At 36.5% G+C, this 22,356-nt stretch overlaps 2 protein-coding genes across 2 annotated transcripts; both read left to right on the plus strand.

Moving 5' to 3' along the window:
• The first annotated feature begins 9,252 nt into the window (after positions 1-9,252).
• LOC110878271 (inorganic phosphate transporter 1-4) lies at positions 9,253-12,139 on the plus strand. The gene is made up of 2 exons (XM_022126549.2): positions 9,253-9,370; positions 10,429-12,139. The coding sequence occupies exon 2, from the start codon at positions 10,447-10,449 to the stop codon at positions 12,028-12,030; it is 1,584 nt and encodes a 527-aa protein (XP_021982241.1). The 5' UTR covers positions 9,253-9,370; positions 10,429-10,446; the 3' UTR covers positions 12,031-12,139.
• Positions 12,140-13,829: 1,690 nt separating this feature from the next.
• Positions 13,830-17,979, plus strand: LOC110878270 (protein root UVB sensitive 2, chloroplastic). The gene is made up of 10 exons (XM_022126548.2): positions 13,830-13,986; positions 14,066-14,197; positions 14,567-14,655; positions 14,747-14,831; positions 14,913-14,972; positions 15,042-15,135; positions 15,230-15,327; positions 15,918-16,097; positions 16,183-16,305; positions 17,443-17,979. Exons 1-10 carry the CDS (start codon positions 13,975-13,977, stop codon positions 17,842-17,844), a joined length of 1,275 nt encoding a protein of 424 aa, XP_021982240.1. The 5' UTR covers positions 13,830-13,974; the 3' UTR covers positions 17,845-17,979.
• The last annotated feature ends 4,377 nt before the right edge of the window (positions 17,980-22,356 follow it).

Raw genomic sequence — 22,356 nt, forward strand, 5'->3', positions numbered from 1 at the left:
GGTCTTCGGATTGATTTCGTGATGATAGATATAATCAGGTTCTGTATGAATGTTAATCGGATAGGTTGCATGCTAGTTCGATGATATGTTTATGACCCGGTTTAGATTTGTGTGATAATCCGATTTTGATTTGATGCTGTTATGATCATGCTAAATGGTGATGATTTGAAAATATTATGAATATGATTGAATGTTGAATAATCATTGTTTGATCTGATTACCGAAACTGCCTAAGTTGTTTGCTAGAATCACGGGATGATTGTTACAGGAAAATGAAATTTAAATTAAAACATTCCATTAATTTTAAAAGGAGTACATAGATGCCCTAAACGAGACTATTACATAAACAAATTGTCCACACAGGGACTAAAAAGGAAATACAAGTCCTCGCAGGGACTGAATACATAAATAAATGTCCACACAGGGACTTAATTGAAAATTAAAAATACAAAACAAGCAAATAAGGAGTTTCAATAATCCCTTCTGTTCTTCCCCTTGATTAAATCAGCCAAACCCTTAAGTAGACCCCGTCGACTTCTACGCTCCACCTGAACATCCCGTTCCACCAGGTTCAACCTTTGAAGGATCTCCTGCTGCTGCGGTGGTTGGATCAGTGGAGGTTGCTGCTGCTGTAGAGGTTGAGGAGGTGGTGGGTATTGATACCCATAAGCTGGGTACCCAGTCTGGTAGGAAGCTGCGTAGGGCCCTTCAGGATGAAGAGCATTGTAGTTTGCCGCTACAAGATACGGGTCAACATCAGGGGCATTGTAGTAGTTATAGCCAGAATAGGCTGGCTGCTCAAAAGGGTTATACGTCGCTGCACCGGCGTATGAATGAATTGGGTTATCAAAACCCATTTGTGGTGCTGGTGGTGGTGCGACTGGCGGAGAGTCGACCTCTGAAACTGGGCTTGAAGGCCCACCCATCTGCGGGTCTTCATACAGTGGTGGGTAGTGACTGCCACTGGAGTGTTGGGGGGTGTTGAAGTGGAATCCCCCTCGCACGGACATCCGTGCTCCTGATCTTCTTCGCCTCGACGGCTCCGGAGGCGGTTGCTGCTCTGGCGGCGGCAGTGGCGGTGGCGTAACCGCCTGGAAACGCGAATCCTTAGAGGGATCCTGCTGCTGTTGTGGAGGTGGGTTAAAAGGGGGAGTGAACTCCCAAGGGTAAGTGGCCCAGTTTGGATGCGTCGGCGTCCCAGTTGGGTTAAAGGGGGGAGCGAATCCTTAGAGGGATCCTGCTGCTGTCTGGACCCCTGTATGGCGAACCGTGAAAAGACGATCCGTCTGAAATCTCTATGGGATGCGTCGGCGTCCCAGTTGGTGGCTCAGCAGGATCGGGATCATCATCCATCTCCATATCCTGCATCTCAGGATAATGGTCGGCGGGTCCCAGAGGGTTTGGACCCTCTGGTTCTTGAACCTGGTTTACCGGATTGAACCGGCTCTGGAAGTACGGGGTCGGGTCCTGAAAGGCGCGGTGAGAACCCGACCGTTGCAACGGCAAGTAGGAATGGCGTGAATGGTCGGACTCGTTGCCTTGATGGAGCCCGAAAGAATCGTGGTATGAAGGTGAGGAGCTAAGTGAGACAGAACGCCTCACAGGCTCTAAGTAGGTCCTCCGGTCTTCTTGAGGACTAGTGCTCATGGTTACTGAAGGAGTTCGCCGGTGTGATGGCCCGGCCTCGTGGTCATGACTGGTGAAAACTGGGGCTTTTCCGCCTCTTCCTCTTCCTCTGATACGCGGCGGCATTTTCTTGTTCCTGTCAAAACAAACAAAAGAAACAACAAAGGAAAACAATAAAGGACAAAATAAAAGATTAGGATTAGTCCTAAGTCATTTGTTTAGACTCGGAAGTCAAGGAATGTGTAACTGTGTCATTGAGATTAAAAACAAAAGACTAGTGTTTAATTCACTCAATCTTGGCTCTGATACCAACCTGTCACACCCCGATATTTCCACGTATTACCGGTGGGCCCGGTGGGGAGTATCGTGACGTAGTTGATATCATCATAGTCAAATAATCACAATTCAATGCACAGCGGAAGTCTAAAGTAAAAGTATTACAAACCGATTCGAAAGTAACATAAAGTATTACACAACGGGTTGTAAAAAGAACCACAGGCAGATAAAAAAAAAAGAAATATTGTTCAACAGATTTAAGCATCAAAAGCTTGCAAGACTCTGTATTTAATACTAGGAGTAGCCAGCCCATTTCGCTTAGTACCTGTACTTAACCTTTTGGAAAATACGTCAGTTTACACTGGTAAATACAATTAACTGACTCTTTTTGAAAAGTGTTTATAAAAATTGATTTAAATGCACAAGGCACAAATAATCTTTTATAACTTGGGATAATTATTTTAAAATAATCTTGTAAAAGAATTATATGTTTGTTATACGTTCAGTAGCCCGGGTTAGAAGTACCGGGTTAAAGATTAATAGACACATCACATAATATAACCCACGGCGATTTATTCTCAACAAGCGGGTATATCTTTTACATACGCACTGGTAGGTGTATGCCTACACCCCGTGCTTAAGTCGTGGCCATTTCAATGAATGAGCCGAGGATATCCAGGACACGGTCATTAACCCCCCAAAGGCTTAAAACAAACAAAACAGATTAAACGGGTTATTTCATGATTTAACCATTATTCGATTAAAAATTCAATACCCGACCAAGCGTTATTACTAAATACCGTACCCCAAGCCCGTATAAGGGAAAATAAGTTAAAAGTATTTACCTGAGCAAAATATACAAATTTATCTCAGCCGTATAACAATCAGCAAGTGAAAATATCTTTTACTGGGCTCCTAAATCTGGAACGAAGGTTTTAATAACCTATTAGATTCCTAACGGGTCTTGCTTAAGTTTAAACTTAGATCGGTTAGTTTTAATGAATGGTTTACGGTTCAAAACGCAAGATTAAGCGAAGATCGGATTAGAATGTGATTTAGACCCGACAAGTATGAAGACTTGTATATAATGGGCAAACTAAATACATTCTGGATTTTGAAGCAAAAATTATAAGGTTTGACCTGTTTCGGTTAATTCATGCAAACTTGTTACATAAACCGTACCGAACGCGAAAAATGCATAACGGGTAACCAATTGAGTCATGAACATGTTCCCTAAGTTAATATGCTTAAAATATGTTATGATATCAGTAGGATACCTTCCATTATGCCCCAAACGAATTTAAAAGCAATTTAAGCCCCGTAGGGGTATTTTGGTCATTTTAAAGATTATAAAAGAGGTTAAATAACAATCTGAGGTTCTGGTCTAAAATGATTAGTAAAAATATTTATTTTTGCAAGTTATATTAGTAAGATATTGCATATATGTGAAATTTATCATTTATGACCAAACTATGCACCGTAGGGGCATTTTGGTCATTTCACATAGGCTTTAAGGGTCAAATTTGGAAATCTGAGTTCAAAACTTTTACTTACTGTTAAGGTATTAAAATTTACTTAAAACATCAGTAAGCAATGAGTCTTAAGTGTCAAATATAGTTTTAACCCATACTATGTGTTTAAAAAGCGTAAAAGTCGGTATTTGATGGTTTTCGGGTTATATAAGGAAAGCCGAGATTTTAATCAGTCTATAAGGCTTAAAACATTTTATCTAACATATGAAATCAGTAGGAAAAGGTTTGGTATCAAAATGTTATGTAAAACTCACTTTATTAGCAAAAAGGGCATAACCGACAATTACCGAGTCAATGCAAGAACCCTATGTTATGATCAGTTTAAAATTTAACAAAAATTTCAAAAAATCCTTAAATATTATATTACATCAGTGGGTAGAAAATTTGGTGTCAAAATTTGGGTTTAGATAGGTTTTATGCCGAAAATGCCGTTTAATTAATAAAAAGGCTTCAATTTACGATATCGAGCATAACTCATAATTTAGACCATAAACTGATGTCAAATTTTTAGGACATGCTTATAAATTAGTAATAAAGGTTTTTGTCCTCTCACATTTTCAAAAATCTCATTCTTATATAAAAATGGCATAATGGTCAACTTTTAAGCAATTAGCGGAAACATGCAAATGATTCAGATTTAATAGGAACCATATAGTATAATCTCAGAGAGTTATACTAACATGAAATATGGTCCTAAAGGAACCCTAAGGCATATCTAAACTAAGCTAAATCGGGTCAGAATTGAAAGTCAAAGCAAAAGTCTACTTTTGCGACTTTCGGTTCCGAACCGAGCCTAAACTCAGAATTATCGGGTTGAACATGCCTAAACATGTTCTTATATTATTTACCAAGTTATTTTAGTGTTTAAACATGTTCCATAACTTCTACATTATCAGTTATGGATTTATTTGCAAAAATGGATTATGTTGACTTTTTAATAATAAGTTTGACCCGACAATTGACCAAGTTAGAGTGGAAATCAATAGGTGCCCTTTTAAGGGTTTATTACCTACATAATTACCAACTCATAGCCACTTTTAATTCGAATAATGGCTGGACCATTAGTGATTAATCGCTAAGTCAAAGCTTAATTACGATAGCTTTGACTTTTGGTTATTAAACTAATAAAACTTGAACTTAAGAGGCTAAGAACACTTACTATGGTCCTTAGCACGAAAATAGAACTGAGGAAAGCTTACTTGTACTTCAGGAAGCTCCAGAGAATGAGTTCTGAAGTAAAATTTGAAATGAGCAAATGAACTCATGAACACAAGTCCCTTATATAGCAAATTTGATGCTCCAAGATCACTCCATCTGCACCTAGGAGGTAATTCAGATGTTTACAGGTGTCCCTAGGGCAGTAAAAACCGTTTACAAGCCCCAGGTATTGCTCAGAATGCATGCAAAGGCGGTGGAACTTGCTGGACATGCAGCTGTCATTGTTTTATGCATCTGGTGCTTCCACGCGGGCCGCGTAAGACTCTTAAGGAGTCTACGCGGGCCGCGACGCTCCTTGATGACTGGAAAACAAGTTTTAAAGTTTGCAGTTTTGGTCCCTGGTCCATAATAAGTTTATTTAACTTTCGTTTATTGCACTTATGACCCCCATAGTTAACTTTTAAGGGCCTTGGGTCATTATTTAACTCCGTTAAGCTCCCGGTTAGTTGTACGATCACCTGAAAAGTCTTGTTTTCTTCGAAATTCCACAAAATTAATATCCAACATTCTTGAGAGCAAAATATATAATTATTACAATGCTTTTAGGTTTGTTAAAAGGTCACTCAGAGGTTACTTTCAACATGTTGAAACTTTTAACCCCTATGCTTCGTAAGATCCTTATTTTAAACACAAACGACTTCCAATGTTCGACAATTTACCCATTAAAGAATATGAACGTCGTGTGAGGTCAATCAGAGGCACAAGTTAGGCATGTTGACACTTTGGATCCTTTTTATTAACATATTTACATTGTTTGACAATTTTAGTCCCTCGGAAACAGTTTGCTACACGTTTAAAGTCCATGACACGTGTCTTCATTATATTGGTCGTGATTTTACGAGGTGTTACAATAGATGCTCCCACCGCGGAAACCTTCGAGCCTAATGATCCAATTCATGTTGATTATCGGGCTAAGGCATTTTGGTGATCTATCACAAAAGAGGACAAGTATGACACCGGTAGACTAAAGGCCACACACATCATTCATTCGGTGTTACGGGTGACACACAGACTGTTATCCAACATCATCGGCAGTCGTCATGACACTGGAAATGTCACCCTACAGGAGTTGTACTTGTTGTGGTGCATGATCCATCCGCAGTCTTCACGACCCAATTTTGGGAAGTATTTGTGCCACAAGTTGTTGCAAGTTTCTAATGCAACAAAAGGAAAAATCTGTTGTGGGTCTGTGATCACCATTTTGGGCCGCCATGAATCTTTAAATCTTCGGTTTCCACAAAACTTGGGAGAGCTAAAAGGTTCTCAATATCTGGATATGGTTCAATTAGCTAAAATGAAGCTATTTGAGCTATCAGAAAGGGGCCCCGGGATTCGCTAGTTAAAGGGCATGAGTAGAACCGTCTTTATCACCGAATCAAAGCATGACATTTTATCCTTAGAAAACCTAGTTGAAGAAACAAATTGGACATTTGATTCTGAAGATACTAATTCTGAAGCAGATGTTGACCCTGAGGATGCTGATACTAGGGATGATGCTGAAGACCAAGATGAGTATATGGCTCGCTTCAACACTGTCGATACGGAGCTCACCAGCTTACGGGCTGAAGTGGTTCACCTTCGTGGTGAGCTTACTGAGCAGCGAGCAATGCTTCGTCTCATGTATGCTCATTAGCTTGAGATGGGCCGCGCCATCGTCTCTCTCCGTGATCACATAGATCGATTTGGACATCCGCCGCCTTTGTAGATGCCTTCCACATATTTCTCCGAGCCTCGAGGACGATGCTATATCTTAAGCTTGGGGAGATTAGAGGTAATTTTTATGTTTTCATCTTAGCATGCATTACTTAGTTTGTAAATAGTTGTATATAGTTGCTTTTTTCATGTTCATTGCATTTAGGGTGTATATACGTGCATTAAAAAAATATGTGTATATTTAAAAAAATCTACCTAGTGTAATATGAAGTTTCGCTAATAAAATATAAATATGTGTATATTAAAAAAATCTAGCTGGTGTAAACAATTACATAGGGTGTTAATATTCATACATCCCTCTCATCTATCTCTTTTTATATATACAGATAGAATGAAAAAAAAAATATGTAAATAAGATTTAAAGACGTGAGAATAAAATAATCATCATACATAAAAGTTGTTGCTTTTTTTTTTCAAAGAACACATATTTGTAAGCAAAAAGTTTAATTCTACTTTTAAACTTAACTAGTGATATTCCCCCGCGCTTTGCGGCGGGGATTAAGTCGGTATCAATTTGGTTCGTTACAGTACCTGCACTCTCGATATAGTAATTGAAAGAGAAAACACTATATCGATCTAAAACAAAAAACACACATATTGATATGATACCTATATATGTTGTTCAGTTGATATTTGTTCGGTTCACTTAAATTTTATGTATATTTTATTTCAACATTACGATATTGTTTTTGATAACGGATATTCAGCCACTATCGTACCAAGCCCAATCGAAACCAATTTAACAACATTTGTATCGGTACAAAAAACACACATATTGATATGTTGTTCAGTTGATATCTGTTCGGTTCGCTTACATTTTATGTTTATTTTATTTCAACAATACAATACGATATTGTTTTTTATAACGGATATTCAGCCACTATCGTACCAAGCCCAATCGAAACCAATTGAACAACATATTAATATGAAACCTATATATGTTGTTCAGTTGATATATGTTCGGTTCGGTTACATTTTATGTTTATTTTATTTCAACATTAAGATATTGTTTTTGATAACGGATATTCAGCATTTGTACCAAGCCCAATCGAAACCAATTGAACAACATTTGTATCGGTACCAATATTTTCTTATTTTTAGTTTTTTTTTTTTGCTTTCAATAAACTGATAATGTATCGCTACCATATTATACTGAACATCATCGGTACTGGTATACATTCCGTTTTATTGTTTCCTGTTTGATAACGGGTACTTTGATCATATCTTAAAAGTTATATGAGAGAACAAAATATACTTAAATCAATTAAAGTAATAAACCAATAAAATAATAAAACCTTATAAAAACAATATTAAAAAAAATAAAAAACAATTGTTCCTCTCTTTTTATTTCAACATTACGATGTATATTTTTTAAACGGATATTGTGTCGCTATCATACCAAATTCAATCAAAACCGATTGAATAACATCTGTATCCGTATCAATATTTATATTTAGTGTTTTTTGATTTTGATGAATTAATATCGTATCGCTACCATACCGTACTGAACAACATCAGTACCAGTATACATTATTTTTTTGATTTCTTGTTTGATAACTGGTACTTTGATCGTATCTTAAAAGTTATATAAAAATATATGTTTAAATTAATTAAACTAATAAAAACCTAAAAAAACACTATTAAAAAAATCAAGAAACACTGTTAATGACCATTTGAATTAATATGTATAAATTAGAGTTATTAAACCCGCGCGTTGCGCAGTGGGTGAGTATGAGTTCGTTTAATTACGGTACTGACACTCGTTATAGTAACCAATAGAGGAAAAAATCATGATATGACCAAAAATATACCAACACGGCGGGAATTTGATCGGTATCGGTTTGTTTTGTTACGTCACCTCACTCGTTACAACAACCTATAGAGAAAAAAAAATCTTGATATGATAAAAAAATACTGACACGTGAATTACATCGATAAAAAACAAACGCAAGTTACATAAGACTATGGGGTATGGGCCGGGGGTTGGGGCGTGGGTTGGGTACAAACGCCCAAGTCATCACCCCGGGTGGGTTTGGGTTTCGGCGTGGCCCCTTGGGCGGGGGTTTCAGCCCGAGCTTTGGGCATGCCTAGCGGTCCTCCGTGGCCAGCTCTCATTGGTTGGTTGGCTAGGTCATAGCGGCTATGTTTAAAATTTAAAAAATAATCGTTTTTTAGGCTTTTTTTTTAATTTTATTAAAACTGGCCAACCCACGCGGGCTAGTCACGCCCCGCCATACCGACCCAACACGTCACTCACCACCGGGGGACTCGAAGTCCACGTGTCAACCCATGCCCCAAACCCTTGCCACACCATACCCCACAATATAAAATATATTAAAGAACCACATAACACATGTAAAAACCCACTAAATAACAAATATAAAAAATCTTTAAAACAATTTAGTGAATTTACTGTTCATTGACTTCATCTTTTATTAGTATACAATTAATTCTTTGAATTTGATTATTATTGTTTGATTTAGGTTTATTTTAAAATTGAAATGAAATTTATGATACCCTTCTTGTATCATGCATGGTGTGAAGAGTTTCCTAACTAAAATAATATTTTAGTAGTTATGAAGCATTTATTTAATAACATTAATTTGCCAAATATTATATTACGTAATTTAGACATTACATTCCCATACTAGTCGAAACACCATTAACAAATAAATACATTCCCTATTTAGACATTACATTCCCATACTAGTCGAAACACCATTAATAAATAAATACATTCCCTAGAATATTGTGATCATATGATAATCTCAACAATCCAAGCAAATAGCAAGGCAGATTGAACTAAAATATCGGATTGTTTGTTGCAAATATTAATTATTAATCAACATCCTTATATTTCTATCCTACCCTAATTCGAACTCTTTCTCTACAAGGTTTATATCATTCACTACAGTATATAAACCCTCATCAAATTCTATGATCAAATGTTAAAATCTTGTTAATTCTTCCGTTGTGTTACATAACTGATATCCGGTAATATTCAGGTATGTGATTCTGGCTTATAAACTTCTGTGTTCAGAGTTTTTGTTTTCTTGATTAATTGATTATTATTGATGAATGTGTTTATAAAAAAAAGTTGTCATGATTTTCCTGATGATGATTATATATTTGATATGGGTCTTTTGAAAAAACATAAAAAGAATGAACAATTCTCTCTATATATTAATTTTGATAATATGCTAATAAATAGTGTTATTTTGTCATTTAATGTTTTTTTTTTTTGGTTTTTTATTTTACCTTAATTTTGGACACCGAGACTCATAGTCTTGTAAAAAGTTTTTTTTCTATGTATCTATCAGTACTCAATTTTCTAAAAATTTGTATATATTTTTTCTCTGTGTCTATCAGTACAGGTTAGTTTACGTCCGACATAAATTATTTCCTAAAATACGCTAGGTCAAATACAATACATTTTCGTTCTTATTTTTTATGTACGTGTTTTCAGTTGGTCACTTGATGTTATAAATTCGCTTTTTTGTTTTACATTTTCCCCGGTTTTGGTAATTGTTCGGTTAGCACCGTTTTACACGCCCCTCCGCCCTACGCTGGTAGCACGGTTTTACACCCTTGTGAACGCGGGGGCTTAAGACTAATTGCAACCTTAATTTAGGTAGAATATTGGTTATATACTTACTGCAACTCATAGCCAGTAGATATATTATAAGTTTTGGTTACATCTTATAAAAATCTAATAAATATATTGCATGGCTAAATTGATATATATGAGGTTATAATTTGGTTTTATTTAATATGATTAAACTTCAATTCTGTGAAAAATTTAGGGTTAACTAAAACTTATGGTTAATTATTAAAAAAAAAAAAAAAAAAACCACTAACACACTGTCCACACACAATAACAAAGCGAAAATAGCGTATGGGTCGTATGATAGACGAAAATAGTCATATGTGATGACTCACAAAGTCATATCACCTGTATATCGTGTAAACGTTTTCGCCTCTCATGTGATCACTCACAAAGTCATATCACCTGTATATATGTGACAACCCAAAACTTATATGGATTTTTTTTTTTTTTTTGCAGAGAAAGAGAGGTTAAAAGATGGCATCTGAGGGCAATCTACATGTTCTCAATGCACTAGACGGTGCAAAAACACAATGGTATCACTTCACTGCTATAGTGATAGCCGGAATGGGGTTTTTAACCGATGCTTATGACCTCTTTTGCATATCTTTGGTTACCAAGATGCTTGGCCGGATTTACTACCACCAACCCGGCTCTCCGAAGCCGGGAAACTTACCTCCGAACGTTTCTGCGGCCGTAAATGGTGTCGCTCTTGTCGGAACCCTATCCGGACAACTGTTCTTCGGGTGGCTAGGTGATAAACTGGGCCGGAAAAAGGTTTATGGTATTACACTTATGCTCATGTGTATATGTTCGATCGGTTCGGGTTTATCGTTTGGAAGCAGCCCGAAATCGGTCATGGCTACGCTTTGTTTCTTCCGGTTTTGGCTTGGGTTTGGGATTGGTGGCGACTACCCGCTCTCGGCCACGATCATGTCCGAATATTCGAATAAGAAAACGCGAGGGGCGTTTATTGCGGCGGTGTTCGCGATGCAAGGGTTTGGTATTTTAGGAGGTGGGGTTTTCGCGATTATCGTGTCATCATTATTTGATGCACATTACAAGGCCCCGCCTTACGAGGTTGATCCGGTGGGGTCCACAGTACCCGAGGCGGATTATGTGTGGCGGATTATTCTAATGGTGGGAGCGGTTCCTGCGATCTTGACTTATTATTGGCGGATGAAGATGCCTGAAACCGCGCGTTACACGGCCTTGGTGGCGAAAAACGCTAACCAAGCAGCGATGGACATGTCAAAAGTGATGCAAATGGAGATCAAAGCTGACCAGCCGAAGCTCGATCGGGTGGTCTCGAAAACAGGTAACACTTTCGGGCTTTTTAGTAAAGATTTCCTTAAACGACACGGGTTGCATTTACTCGGAACAACAAGCACTTGGTTCTTGTTAGATATCGCGTATTACAGCCAAAACTTGTTCCAGAAAGATATCTTTAGCGCCATCGGGTGGATACCCGCGGCGAAAAAGATGAACGCGATTCACGAAGTGTACCGAATCGCGAGGGCACAAACCCTAATCGCACTATGCAGCACAGTCCCCGGATATTGGTTTACGGTGTTCTTGATCGATAGAATCGGGCGTTTTAAGATACAACTAATCGGGTTTTCGATGATGACAATCTTTATGTTCGCATTAGCCATCCCATACCACCATTGGACTCTTCCTCAAAACAACATATGGTTTGTGGTGATATACTCGTTAACATTCTTTTTCGCGAATTTTGGGCCGAACGCGACAACTTTTGTCGTCCCAGCCGAGATTTTCCCGGCTAGGCTTCGTTCGACTTGTCATGGTATCTCCGCTGCATCGGGGAAACTAGGCGCCATCGTGGGCGCGTTTGGGTTCTTATATTTGGCGCAAAGTAAGGATCCGGCTAAGGCGGATGCCGGGTATCCTGCGGGTATCGGGGTCAAGAACTCGTTGATCGTGTTGGGTGTGATCAATCTTTTGGGTACGATTTGTACGTTTTTGGTGCCTGAATCGAATGGCAAGTCGCTAGAGGAAATGTCTGGAGAGAATGAAGAAGAAACCATTTCACAAGTTTAACTCGAAATTATAATTGTTTTACTCATTAACATTAGTTTGTCAAAGATTATTAGAGGTTTTAGTTTTGTTACTTGATGTGTTTTATGAAATTTGCTACTTGATATCTTTAGGTTTGTGTTTTTGGTAACGATTGTTTGAAAGATTATGACCATGAGATGTTGATTATGAACATAGTTGTGTAGAAAAGTTTATATAACTATATGTGACGGAGGGTGCTTTTGATTTCAAACTTCCGATAGAACAACGGTCTGTTTTAATTGATGGACGATGTATTAAAAACCATATATGTGATAGAAGAGGGAGAAGATGACGTTTTTAGGGTGTTTTTGTCTTCGAAACAAACAATCCATACATGTATCCAAGTGGAGTGAGGTTTTTTGAGATCATCGATTGGAGATTGTAAAAGATAGAAGGAAAATGAAACGGAAAATGAAAAGAGAAATAAAATTAAGGCTAGACAGAAATAATAGAGCACTAAGTATATTTTTCTTTTTAATTTAAAGGGCTAACTCATACACCTATAAAGTTACACCTAAATTTACATCAATTCCGTTATAATATCAGATGCCTTAAGCGTTGCCATCCTCTGTCAAATTCCAAAAACAATATTTTTTAAATACGTAAAATTAAATATGAGAGGCAAATAAGGTAAAAACACATTTGCATTAAATTAAAAAAAAAGTACACTAAAGAAAAAAAAACCTAAAACATACAAATAAAAATAAAAACAACCTAAAAGATAAAAGGTTTTTTTTTTTTTTTTTTTTTTTTGAAAATTTTAAATTTAGTTTAATTGGGATGTAAATTATGTAGCATATTTAGGGAAAATAAAATACAAAAAAGAAATGTCCACCATAGTCGTGACCAATGTCACTAACCGTTACCACATTATTTTCAACGATGTTTCACGATTATCAGAACACACCACTCCATCACATAGCGCCCCTTCCACTATGACAACTAAAATCTTGCACTAATAACTCGTTTGAAAAAACAATCTACAAAGTTGGAAAGATCAAATGGCACAACATGGACTACATGCCCCTTAGCATAATCACTCTTAGCATTGTTCTCACAATTCTATCGGTTCTATGTAGCTTTTCATTTATTCTCACTAAATTATCTCATTACTTGCTTTCCCTGCAGAGTCAGGTTAGGTTATATGAAAAAAATCCCTATATCGTGAAAAAATTAACACTTGTGTAGTATACGAAGTAAAGTGGCAATAAGCGATGTTAGACACGTGAGTGGAGTTATATAATATATGAGGGGAGCAATGAAAGAAATAAAACTGAAACCTCTAGAAACTTATAATATATTAAAAATTACAATTTTAAAAGAAAATATATGATCTTAGAAAGTTATGTTTAAGTATGATTTTCAATAGTTAAAATATAATAATTCATGCCTAGTCATTCTAAAATGACTAATGGTTTTTTATTGGTTCAGGATTAATGAATATATAAGGGAGGTCGGGGCACCACCTGATGATACCCAAAATCCAATCAATGTAAAAGTGCCACCTCAAATACCCGTACACCACAACCTAAAATCCCTCCCACCAGCGTCGGTTTTACCGATGACAAACACCTCCTTGCGTTGTTTTCAAGGCAAACACACAGACACACACATATAATCATCACACAATCCTCACCTACCCAAATCGATTACCTCCTTCCGATTTACTTACCCGAAACCTCCTGCACAAACCGTTGATGACGGTGTTCTCAATCGGATAGGAATACCCGATTGCAAACCATCAAAGAACAAAAAAGAAATATGAAAGTTAACTTTTAAACATAAGTAGAGGGGGGCTAAGTGGCACTCTTTGAAATCCCAGGATAAACCTTGAGGAGCAAGTATAAAAGGTCGCCGGAGTTTGCTACCGTTATCACATCCCCAATTCACCGGCGGCACCACCGCCACCGTCCACCCCTCTCCGCCATGAATTTACTGGTCCGTACCCTCTTTCATCCAATCCTCTGTTCAGTTCATATTTTCAAAGTAATGTCACTTATTCACATTTTAATTCCAGGAAAAGATAAACTTGCTGAAGAAAGATGCCGAAAATACTTCGCCGGAAATAGTTCCCACGGTTGTCTCTTGGACTGAGACCTCCGACACCGTCTCCCGCCACTTTCAGTTTCAACCAGACGGCCAACTTTTCGTTAGTTTTCTTTCTGCCTGTTACCTGTTCGACGAAATGCCAATTAGAATTAAAAAAAAAAAATAGGGTTTTTTTCTTCAGTTTTGAAATACACCCAATTCGTAATAAAATGAGAAAATTGTTTATATGAGAAGAAATCACATACGGTATTAATGGTTGTTTTTTAATTATTTTTTTCGTCAGTATTTTTTTTCTGCCTGTTAAGTGTTCGACGAAATGCCAGTTAGAAATCTTTAAAAAATTAGTTTTTTTTTTTCTGTTTTATTTCAGTTTTGAAATGCACCCAGTTCATAATAAGATGACGAAATTGTTTACATGAGAAGAAATCACAAACAGTTTTAATGGTTGTTTTATTTTTTATTTTTTTAGGTGAAGGTGCTTAATGATTCAAGACCAGTAATCCATAAGCTTTCGGAGTCTTTTGTCAATACTTTTTTCCCTTCTGGTTATCCATACAGGTGAGGTCATAAAACATACGTTTATATCGTTTTCAACCTCATAAAACTGTTATTTTAACTGTCAATTCTTATGAAACTAAATCTAGTGCAGTGTTAATGAAGGATATCTAAGATACACGCAATTTCGAGCCTTACAACACTTTTCAAGTGCTGCATTATCCGTGTTATCAACTCAGGTCTTCTTTTAATACTTCAAGTCATCGCATAGTTCCGTTTGTTTTGAAAACTCTTGTTGATCAATTATACGTCTTTTGTAGTCACTGTTATTTGCTGCAGGATTGAGACCTACCCCAGCACAAGCTACTGCCGTTAGTTGGGTGAGAATGAGCTCTTAACGAATTTCATGAATTCAGAAACGTTTAATTGATTGTGTTAGTTTCGAACAGGTACTTAAGGATGGTATGCAGCATGTGGGGAAGCTAATATGTAGCAATTTAGGTGCAAGAATGGATTCTGAGCCCAAACGGTGGCGGATTTTTGGTTTGAATCGTTCCAAAGCACACACATTGTTTTTTAACAATTTGGTTTATATTTTGGCAGAAATATTAACTTTTATTCTACTTTTGATTTTTAGCTGATGTGTTATACGACGTGGGCACCGGTTTGGAAGTTCTATCGCCGTTATGCCCACAGCTGTTTCTTGAAATGGCTGGACTTGGAAATTTTGCCAAGGTAATTTGGTGGTTAATCATTGACGGTTTGAGTTTACATGGAAACTATTATAACATTTATGTGTGCTTCACAGCCTTCACTGCTTAACGATAGTGCCATTTTTGCCTTTTTAGTTAACAACCCTTCATCTGTAATAATTTATCATTTAGCCCCTCAACTTTGACAAATTTATATTTTACTTTTTTAACCGATTTACCCAACCCCTGAACTTTGATAAAGTTATCACTTTGAGTTTGAATATTCTGTTACGTGATTTTTTAATGGTTCCGTAACGCTCCACGTGAGTTATTTTTAAACCTACCGGTTATTTTAAACCATTTGGTTTTTTACACCATTGCGACGTGTTTTTTTTTATCTATGTTTAATCCGACCCGCTGCAATGCGTGATCGTTATGCTTATCTTTATATACATTTTCGATGCAACATTGTTTGAATAAACGATGTAACTTTTCCATCACCTTCGACTATACCTCCGTGACGTGGTTTTTTGTCGTCACGTAAAACGTCCCGTCACGATTTTTTTTATGTACGTTTCGAACCCCGCGTGAACCCACTAGTCAATAACAAATCTTGATTTTGTAATTTGACAGGGGATGGCAACGGTTGCTGCAAGAGCAACAAGATTGCCAATTTATTCTTCGTTCGCGAAAGAGGGCAACCTTAGTGATTTGTATGCAAAAGGAGAGGCGATTTCTACTGTGTTTAATGTGATTGGATTGGGTGCCGGGATTCAGTTAGTTTCTACCGTTTGTTCTTCAATGCAAGGAAAGGTATATTTCATTTTTGTATTGCGTGTCCCTTTTATATCTTGCGAACATATTGGTTTGGGTTTTAATTTGTATCGCTATGTTGCAGATTGTTGTTGGGTCTTTTCTTTCTGCAGTGCATGTTTATAGTACGTATGAAGAAATGAGATCTGCTCCTATCAACACGTTAAATCCACAGCGCACTGCAATGATAATTGAAGATTTCTTAAAGGTTGGTTAAATAAATGCTATGTCGTAAGTAGGGGTGCAAACGAGCCGAGCCGAGCCCGAGCTCGACCAGGCTCGAGCTCGAGCTCGATTAACTTATGAAAGCTCGGGCTCGAGCTCGGCTCGATTCGAGCTTTGTTTTCAAAGCTCGAGCTCGGCTCGTTTGTATTTTCTCAAGCTCGAGCTCGGCTCGTTTATTATCTATTAATTAGTATATTAAATTAAAATAATTTAAATAATAGACTTTTTAGGCTCGCGAGCTCGATAATTGAAGCTCGGGCTCGGGCTCGTTTACTAAATAAGCTTATTTTTAGGTTCGAGGTCGGGTTGTAAACAAGTTTAAATAAGCTTGGCTCGACTCGGCTCGTTTACACTAAGGCTCGATAAGGCTCGACGAGCATAACGAGCTTCACATGCGAGGCTCGAGCTCAGGCTCGATAAACAAACGAGCTTTGTTTTGAGGCTCAAGCTCGGCTCGGGCTCGATAAGGCTCGGCTCGTTTCGAGCTTTTTCTCGAGCCGATCTCAAGTAGCTCGCGAGCCGCTCGGCTCGTTTGCACCCCTAGTCGTAAGGAGTTTCAACTATATGTATGTGTGTGTATGTATATATATACCCTAGTTATGGCGGAGGGTATCACACATAAGTACATAACCACAAATAATGCGAGAACTATGAGAATCAATCTAAACCATTCATTTGTTATTTAAATGAAAAATATATAATAATAAAAAAATAAATGATTTCTTTCTTTAATTGATTAATTTCTTACTTTTTATTTCTCTCTTCACCGTAACAAGTTTCGTACACATGTGTAGGTTAAAGAGTTGTAATCAGTCTACACGTGCGTAAACGTTTATAATATAGGAATGCACATAACTTTATCTACACATGCATATATTAATTCAAGTACATCACATAACCATGATGTATCTTAATTGTCACGTAACTCACGTTAGAATCTTAAATAAACACACAAACAAATAAATGTTCCAAATTGGTTCTTTTAATAGTTCTTGCATTGAAACGTCTCCCGTATTTAAGCTGCTCAAACTGTTTTGACTCGTTTTCATTATAGATACTTTTATTTTATTTTTAATCGTTTGATCTGTTAGTAATCGAAACCGAATATGTTACAATTCAGACAGGAAAGGTATCCGGTCCTGCAGACCTAAGATTCAGAGAAGATCTTTTCTTTCCTGGGAGAATAATAAAAGGGGCTGGAAACGTCAAAGTGGGCCGAAACTTGCGCAAAGTCATGAAGCCTTCAAGACTTAAACAACTCAAAGAAATATTGCCAGATGAAAACTTTGTTTTAAATTTTGGAAATACCTCAACAGACTTGGTGTTGGAGCAGAACGCTAGCGGCGAAGATGCATTACGAGGGTGGCTAGTGGCAGCTTACGCAAACCGGGAGGTGGAAACGATAGAAGAGGCTTATGAAAAGATGAATACAGTAATGCCGACATTGCTGTCTGAATTACGTGCAAAAGGGTGGCATACTGACCGTTTTCTTGACGGAACAGGTAGTCGTTATGGTTTCTAGTATTTTCCTGTATTTATTTCGGTTTTATTTTGTAATTAGGTTTTCATGTATATGCATATTTTAGATGAAATGTTAACTGAGAGTATGGCCTTTGTTTGAATGGAGTGAATAGTGGTTAGTTGGTCTTATAAGTTATAACATAGATCGTAGGGGTCGTTGGATTCTATACTTTGCGTGCCTCAAGATTAGCCGTTGACCATTGATTGAGCCATTAGATCGTTTTTAAATAGGGTGTCAAGTGTAAAACTATTGTACATTAGAAATGTTTTTGAGAATTTATATATAGGCACAATCAATTCTAAACAAAGAAATGAGAATGTAGATGTATAGGTGTTAGTAAGTTGAGATGTTTCATATGCTGTTGAAACACCAAGCTAAGAAATTGTCGTTCACTAGAGCTAGCCACACTAGTCTGTTGCTTTGGAGCGGCGCCATTTCCATCGGCGGTGGCGTAACAGAAGACTTGTAAACCGTCTTCCTTGACGGGTTGACCTTCATCGGACCCACATTCGCCACTCATTACAACGTTTCCGGTTATAATTAAACTGGGCGGCTGAAGCCCTATTCACCAGACTTGACCTGAATCTACCACTAGGAGCACAGTACAGATTAAGCACTAGTGGCGGGTTGTCTGCAATTATGTTCCCGATCTTGTTGGTTTTCTTGACATCGCCTGCGGTTTAGGATGTTCACGTGTCCCGATTGGCGGTGTAGGTGCTATCTTCCCATTTAAAAAAAAGTTAAAAAGTTTTTTTCCCCAATTAGGTGTAGATACAAAAATACATATATATAGAGGCCAGTTAACGTACAAAATTTCTTAACGTACATTGCGTACACGATTCAGAATCAACATGCGAAATTGGGTTTATAACGTGCGACTTCCATTTTTTCACATGCGATTTCCTTTTATTTACCACATGCGATTTTCAGTTTCTTACACACATGCGATTTCATTGTTTGTACACATAACATGTTTATTTTAATATTTTTTATTTTTCAATCAAAAATAGAATTAGAGAGCACGCAGATTAGCAAAAATATGGTTTAATCTATTTTTGTCCTTTACGAAATCAGAATTTCATAAAAAACTAAAAAAACCCCAAAATTATGTTGAAATTCAGCAAAAAATTTGCAAAAATTAACAATAACAACCCTTTTAAAAAATTCTACAAACATTTTAAAAAATCTGCAAAAATTGAAACTACAATCCTGCGATGCTTAATTCTAAGGTTATGCAAAAAAAAAAAAAAAAAAAAATCATTTGGAAACAATAATTTTCAAGTTAATCCAAACCACAAAATGAATCAAACTAATCGTCTTTTTAGCAAATCAAATACAAATAAAATACCAAATAAAGTCAATTCGTTAATGGCATCAATATCAAATACAAAAGAAACCTAAATTTCGAAATGACTTGACCCGTTAGGCATCCATTCTTCTAAGCTTTGAGCGAGGGCGGTCTTTTTCATCCCATTTTAACTTCGAATTGGGAAGTAATTCTCTAATTGATGATGAGTTAGGCCAATATAATTTATGAGAAAGTGGAGAAAACTCAGATGACCAGGTAACACAGTAGTCAACAATTGAAAAACATTTAAAGACATATTGCCAAATGCTCATAGAAAGTTTGCCATACCTAAATATCTCCCACTTACCACACAAGCAAGTTTTTTTTTTATTATTCAAATCAACTGCCTAGTCATTTTTCCCTTTTGAGTTATCACCTCAAATATACCTTTATGTCGATGTTGATTAAAAGACCTAAAAGAATGTGCAACAATTAAAGTTGCTCGTTTGGCCAAAACATGGGGAGTATACATATATCCATTAACTTGAGCACTAGATCTTATAGGACGTCTTACATAAAATAGTATACTAATCTATAAATTGTAACTTGAACACCTGTCGTGATTGGTAAGAAATAAGCATCTTTAAGTATGCTGTTGTAAATCCCTGACAAATCTGTGGTGAATAGTCCATTTTAATTTCTACCATCATGTGCAGGTGTCCACCTGTCTACTGCATGTGCCTTGAGCTGCTGGCAAGCTTTTGGATTTATTTTTCCAATATCTTTAATAATATAGTCAAACTTTCTAATCTGACTCTGACTCCCACCACGGTAAGCTAAAGCTTTCAGTTGTGAGTTGCGAAAACTTACCATTAACGTTGTTGATAAAATGCCTTAAGTAATACATGTGAAAAAAAATGATGAATGTAATTTAGATGAATTTGAAACCAAAATGAATATGAGTTCATAAACAATACATGTGAAAACTAAGAGGCTCTAACCAAGGAGATATTTGTTCATTAACAGCCTTTAGGATTCCAGCATGACGATCGGATATTAGACATGCCCCTTTAGTATCTTTCACTACATGTTTCTTAACATGAGAAAGAAACCAACTCTAACTACTGTATGATTCATTTTCAACAATAACAAATGCAAGTGACAATATCTGATTATTACCATCAACTCCCATTGCAATCATCATCTTACCTTTATACTTGTTATACAAATGTGTGCATCAATGCTGATCAAATCCATTGATAGAAGGATCAAATGACCAATATGAACATCTAAATTCCACGTGCTACAAACAATTCTGTTTTAAAACGAACCATCCAATGATGGTCCCTATATTGAACTTTTTGAGTGCCTCCATAAATTTAGGTAAAATTATATAAGATTCGTCTCAATCCCCAAAGATATGTTCTATTGCCTTTTGTTTTCTTACTGTTGCTATGAGTGGTAATCAAATCAATTGTATGTTTGAACACCGTGCTTGAGAGCATTCATAGCAACAGTTACCCATGGTTGGTCATGAAGACTATTAACATCCTTCACATACAACAAAAATTTCTTTCCCAATTTACCCGTCGGGGCAGGAAAAACAATGTAATGCAATGCTATTAATGCAAAGCTTTGCTTAATAGCATTGTCATCAACGACATTTTTGAGTTCATTCTTAACCTTATTAACGTCAATACTTTTGTACTTCTCATTTTTTTTCCAAAATGCAAAATTTATCGAGTAGATCATTATCCAATTCCATGTTTTCTGCAACTAGTGAGGCACCTTTTTCATTTTGTATACCCATTATAATAGAAAAATCTTCATTTGTAATAGGAAAGTCTTGGGTCTCACCCCCTTAAAATGGCTAACTATTGAGGCACCTTCATCGTTAGCGTTATTTTATCACAATTAAAATGGCTAACTATTGATTTGATTTAGTCTTGTTGTAGGCTTAAACCTCCCTTCTCCAAGTCTAGAAGACTTGAAAAGGGAGTTTTTGCTATAACTTCTTTTTGACGGTCCGTTAGGTCACTCAAAACAATACAAAAGTTGTCCAAACTACACCTTATACGAGATTTATGAGCCTTTCTCCTCTCTGGCTCACTAAGATTATTTTCCTTTTCTTTCTTGTATAAATCATGACAGTGTTGTTTTTTTAATTCTGGGTGCTCCCCCCTAAATAACAAATAAACGAGTGTTTTTCAGGTCAGTGTACACACACATAAACGAGTGTTTTTCAGGTCAATGTACACACATTCTATGTCGAGTTTTCGTCTTTTAATTATAGAAGTCAGATAAGTTTTATGTCGAGTTTTCGTCATTTAATTATAGAAGCCAAATTAGTTTTGTTTATTGGCATTGCAGAAATTTTATTCCTGATTTCTTGGCATTCTTGAATTTGTGAATTCTTTGAATTTTTTGGGTACAGGGGTATTGGGTCGCAGGTGGATTTATACGATTACTACCCTAACATATTTCAAGTTGCAAAGCAGATAAAAACACACATTTTTCAATTCAAATGAGTACACGATTACTACTCTAACATTCATAAAGTTTTAATAATAATAATAATAATAATAATAAGTATGATTTAAAAATACTTACTGAAAAACGTTCCACTGATTAGGTCATCTTTCTTCTCCACTAATTAGGTTTTTTGTTTTTTCTCTGATGCCATGATTTCTTCTTTCTTCTCTGATGCTATGATATAAAAATCTCATCTCTAGCTTTATTGTTAGGGTAATAAAATTAATAAATATTAAATAATATAAAAACTATCGAGAAAGTACAAAAATATTTAATTAAAACAGAAACAAACGAATGCAAATGAATGAATATTCACGAACATGTTCACGAATATCTTACCGAACGTTCACGAACACAATTGAACGAACGAGGCCTTTGTTCATGTTCATCCATTTAACTAATCGAACAAAATTTCTTGTTCATGTTCGTTCGTTTATTAAAGAACGTACATAAACGAACTTCCCGCCAAACGGTTCACGAATTGTTCGCTGAACGTTTGATTCGTTTACTGCCCCAACAACAAGGTTGCAAATGGGAACTTCGTGCACATAAATATAAACGCAGTGGATATTTTGACATCACAAAGTTTATCGGTCTACATACTTGTTTGCATTCTAAGATTACTCAAAGACCATTCTAACCTAGATGCAAGCTTGATCGGTCATGAAATACAACACCTTATAAAAGAGCAA

The sequence above is a fragment of the Helianthus annuus genome, chromosome 1, assembly GCF_002127325.2.
Source record: "Helianthus annuus cultivar XRQ/B chromosome 1, HanXRQr2.0-SUNRISE, whole genome shotgun sequence".
In the NCBI taxonomy this organism is placed as follows: Eukaryota; Viridiplantae; Streptophyta; class Magnoliopsida; order Asterales; family Asteraceae; genus Helianthus; species Helianthus annuus.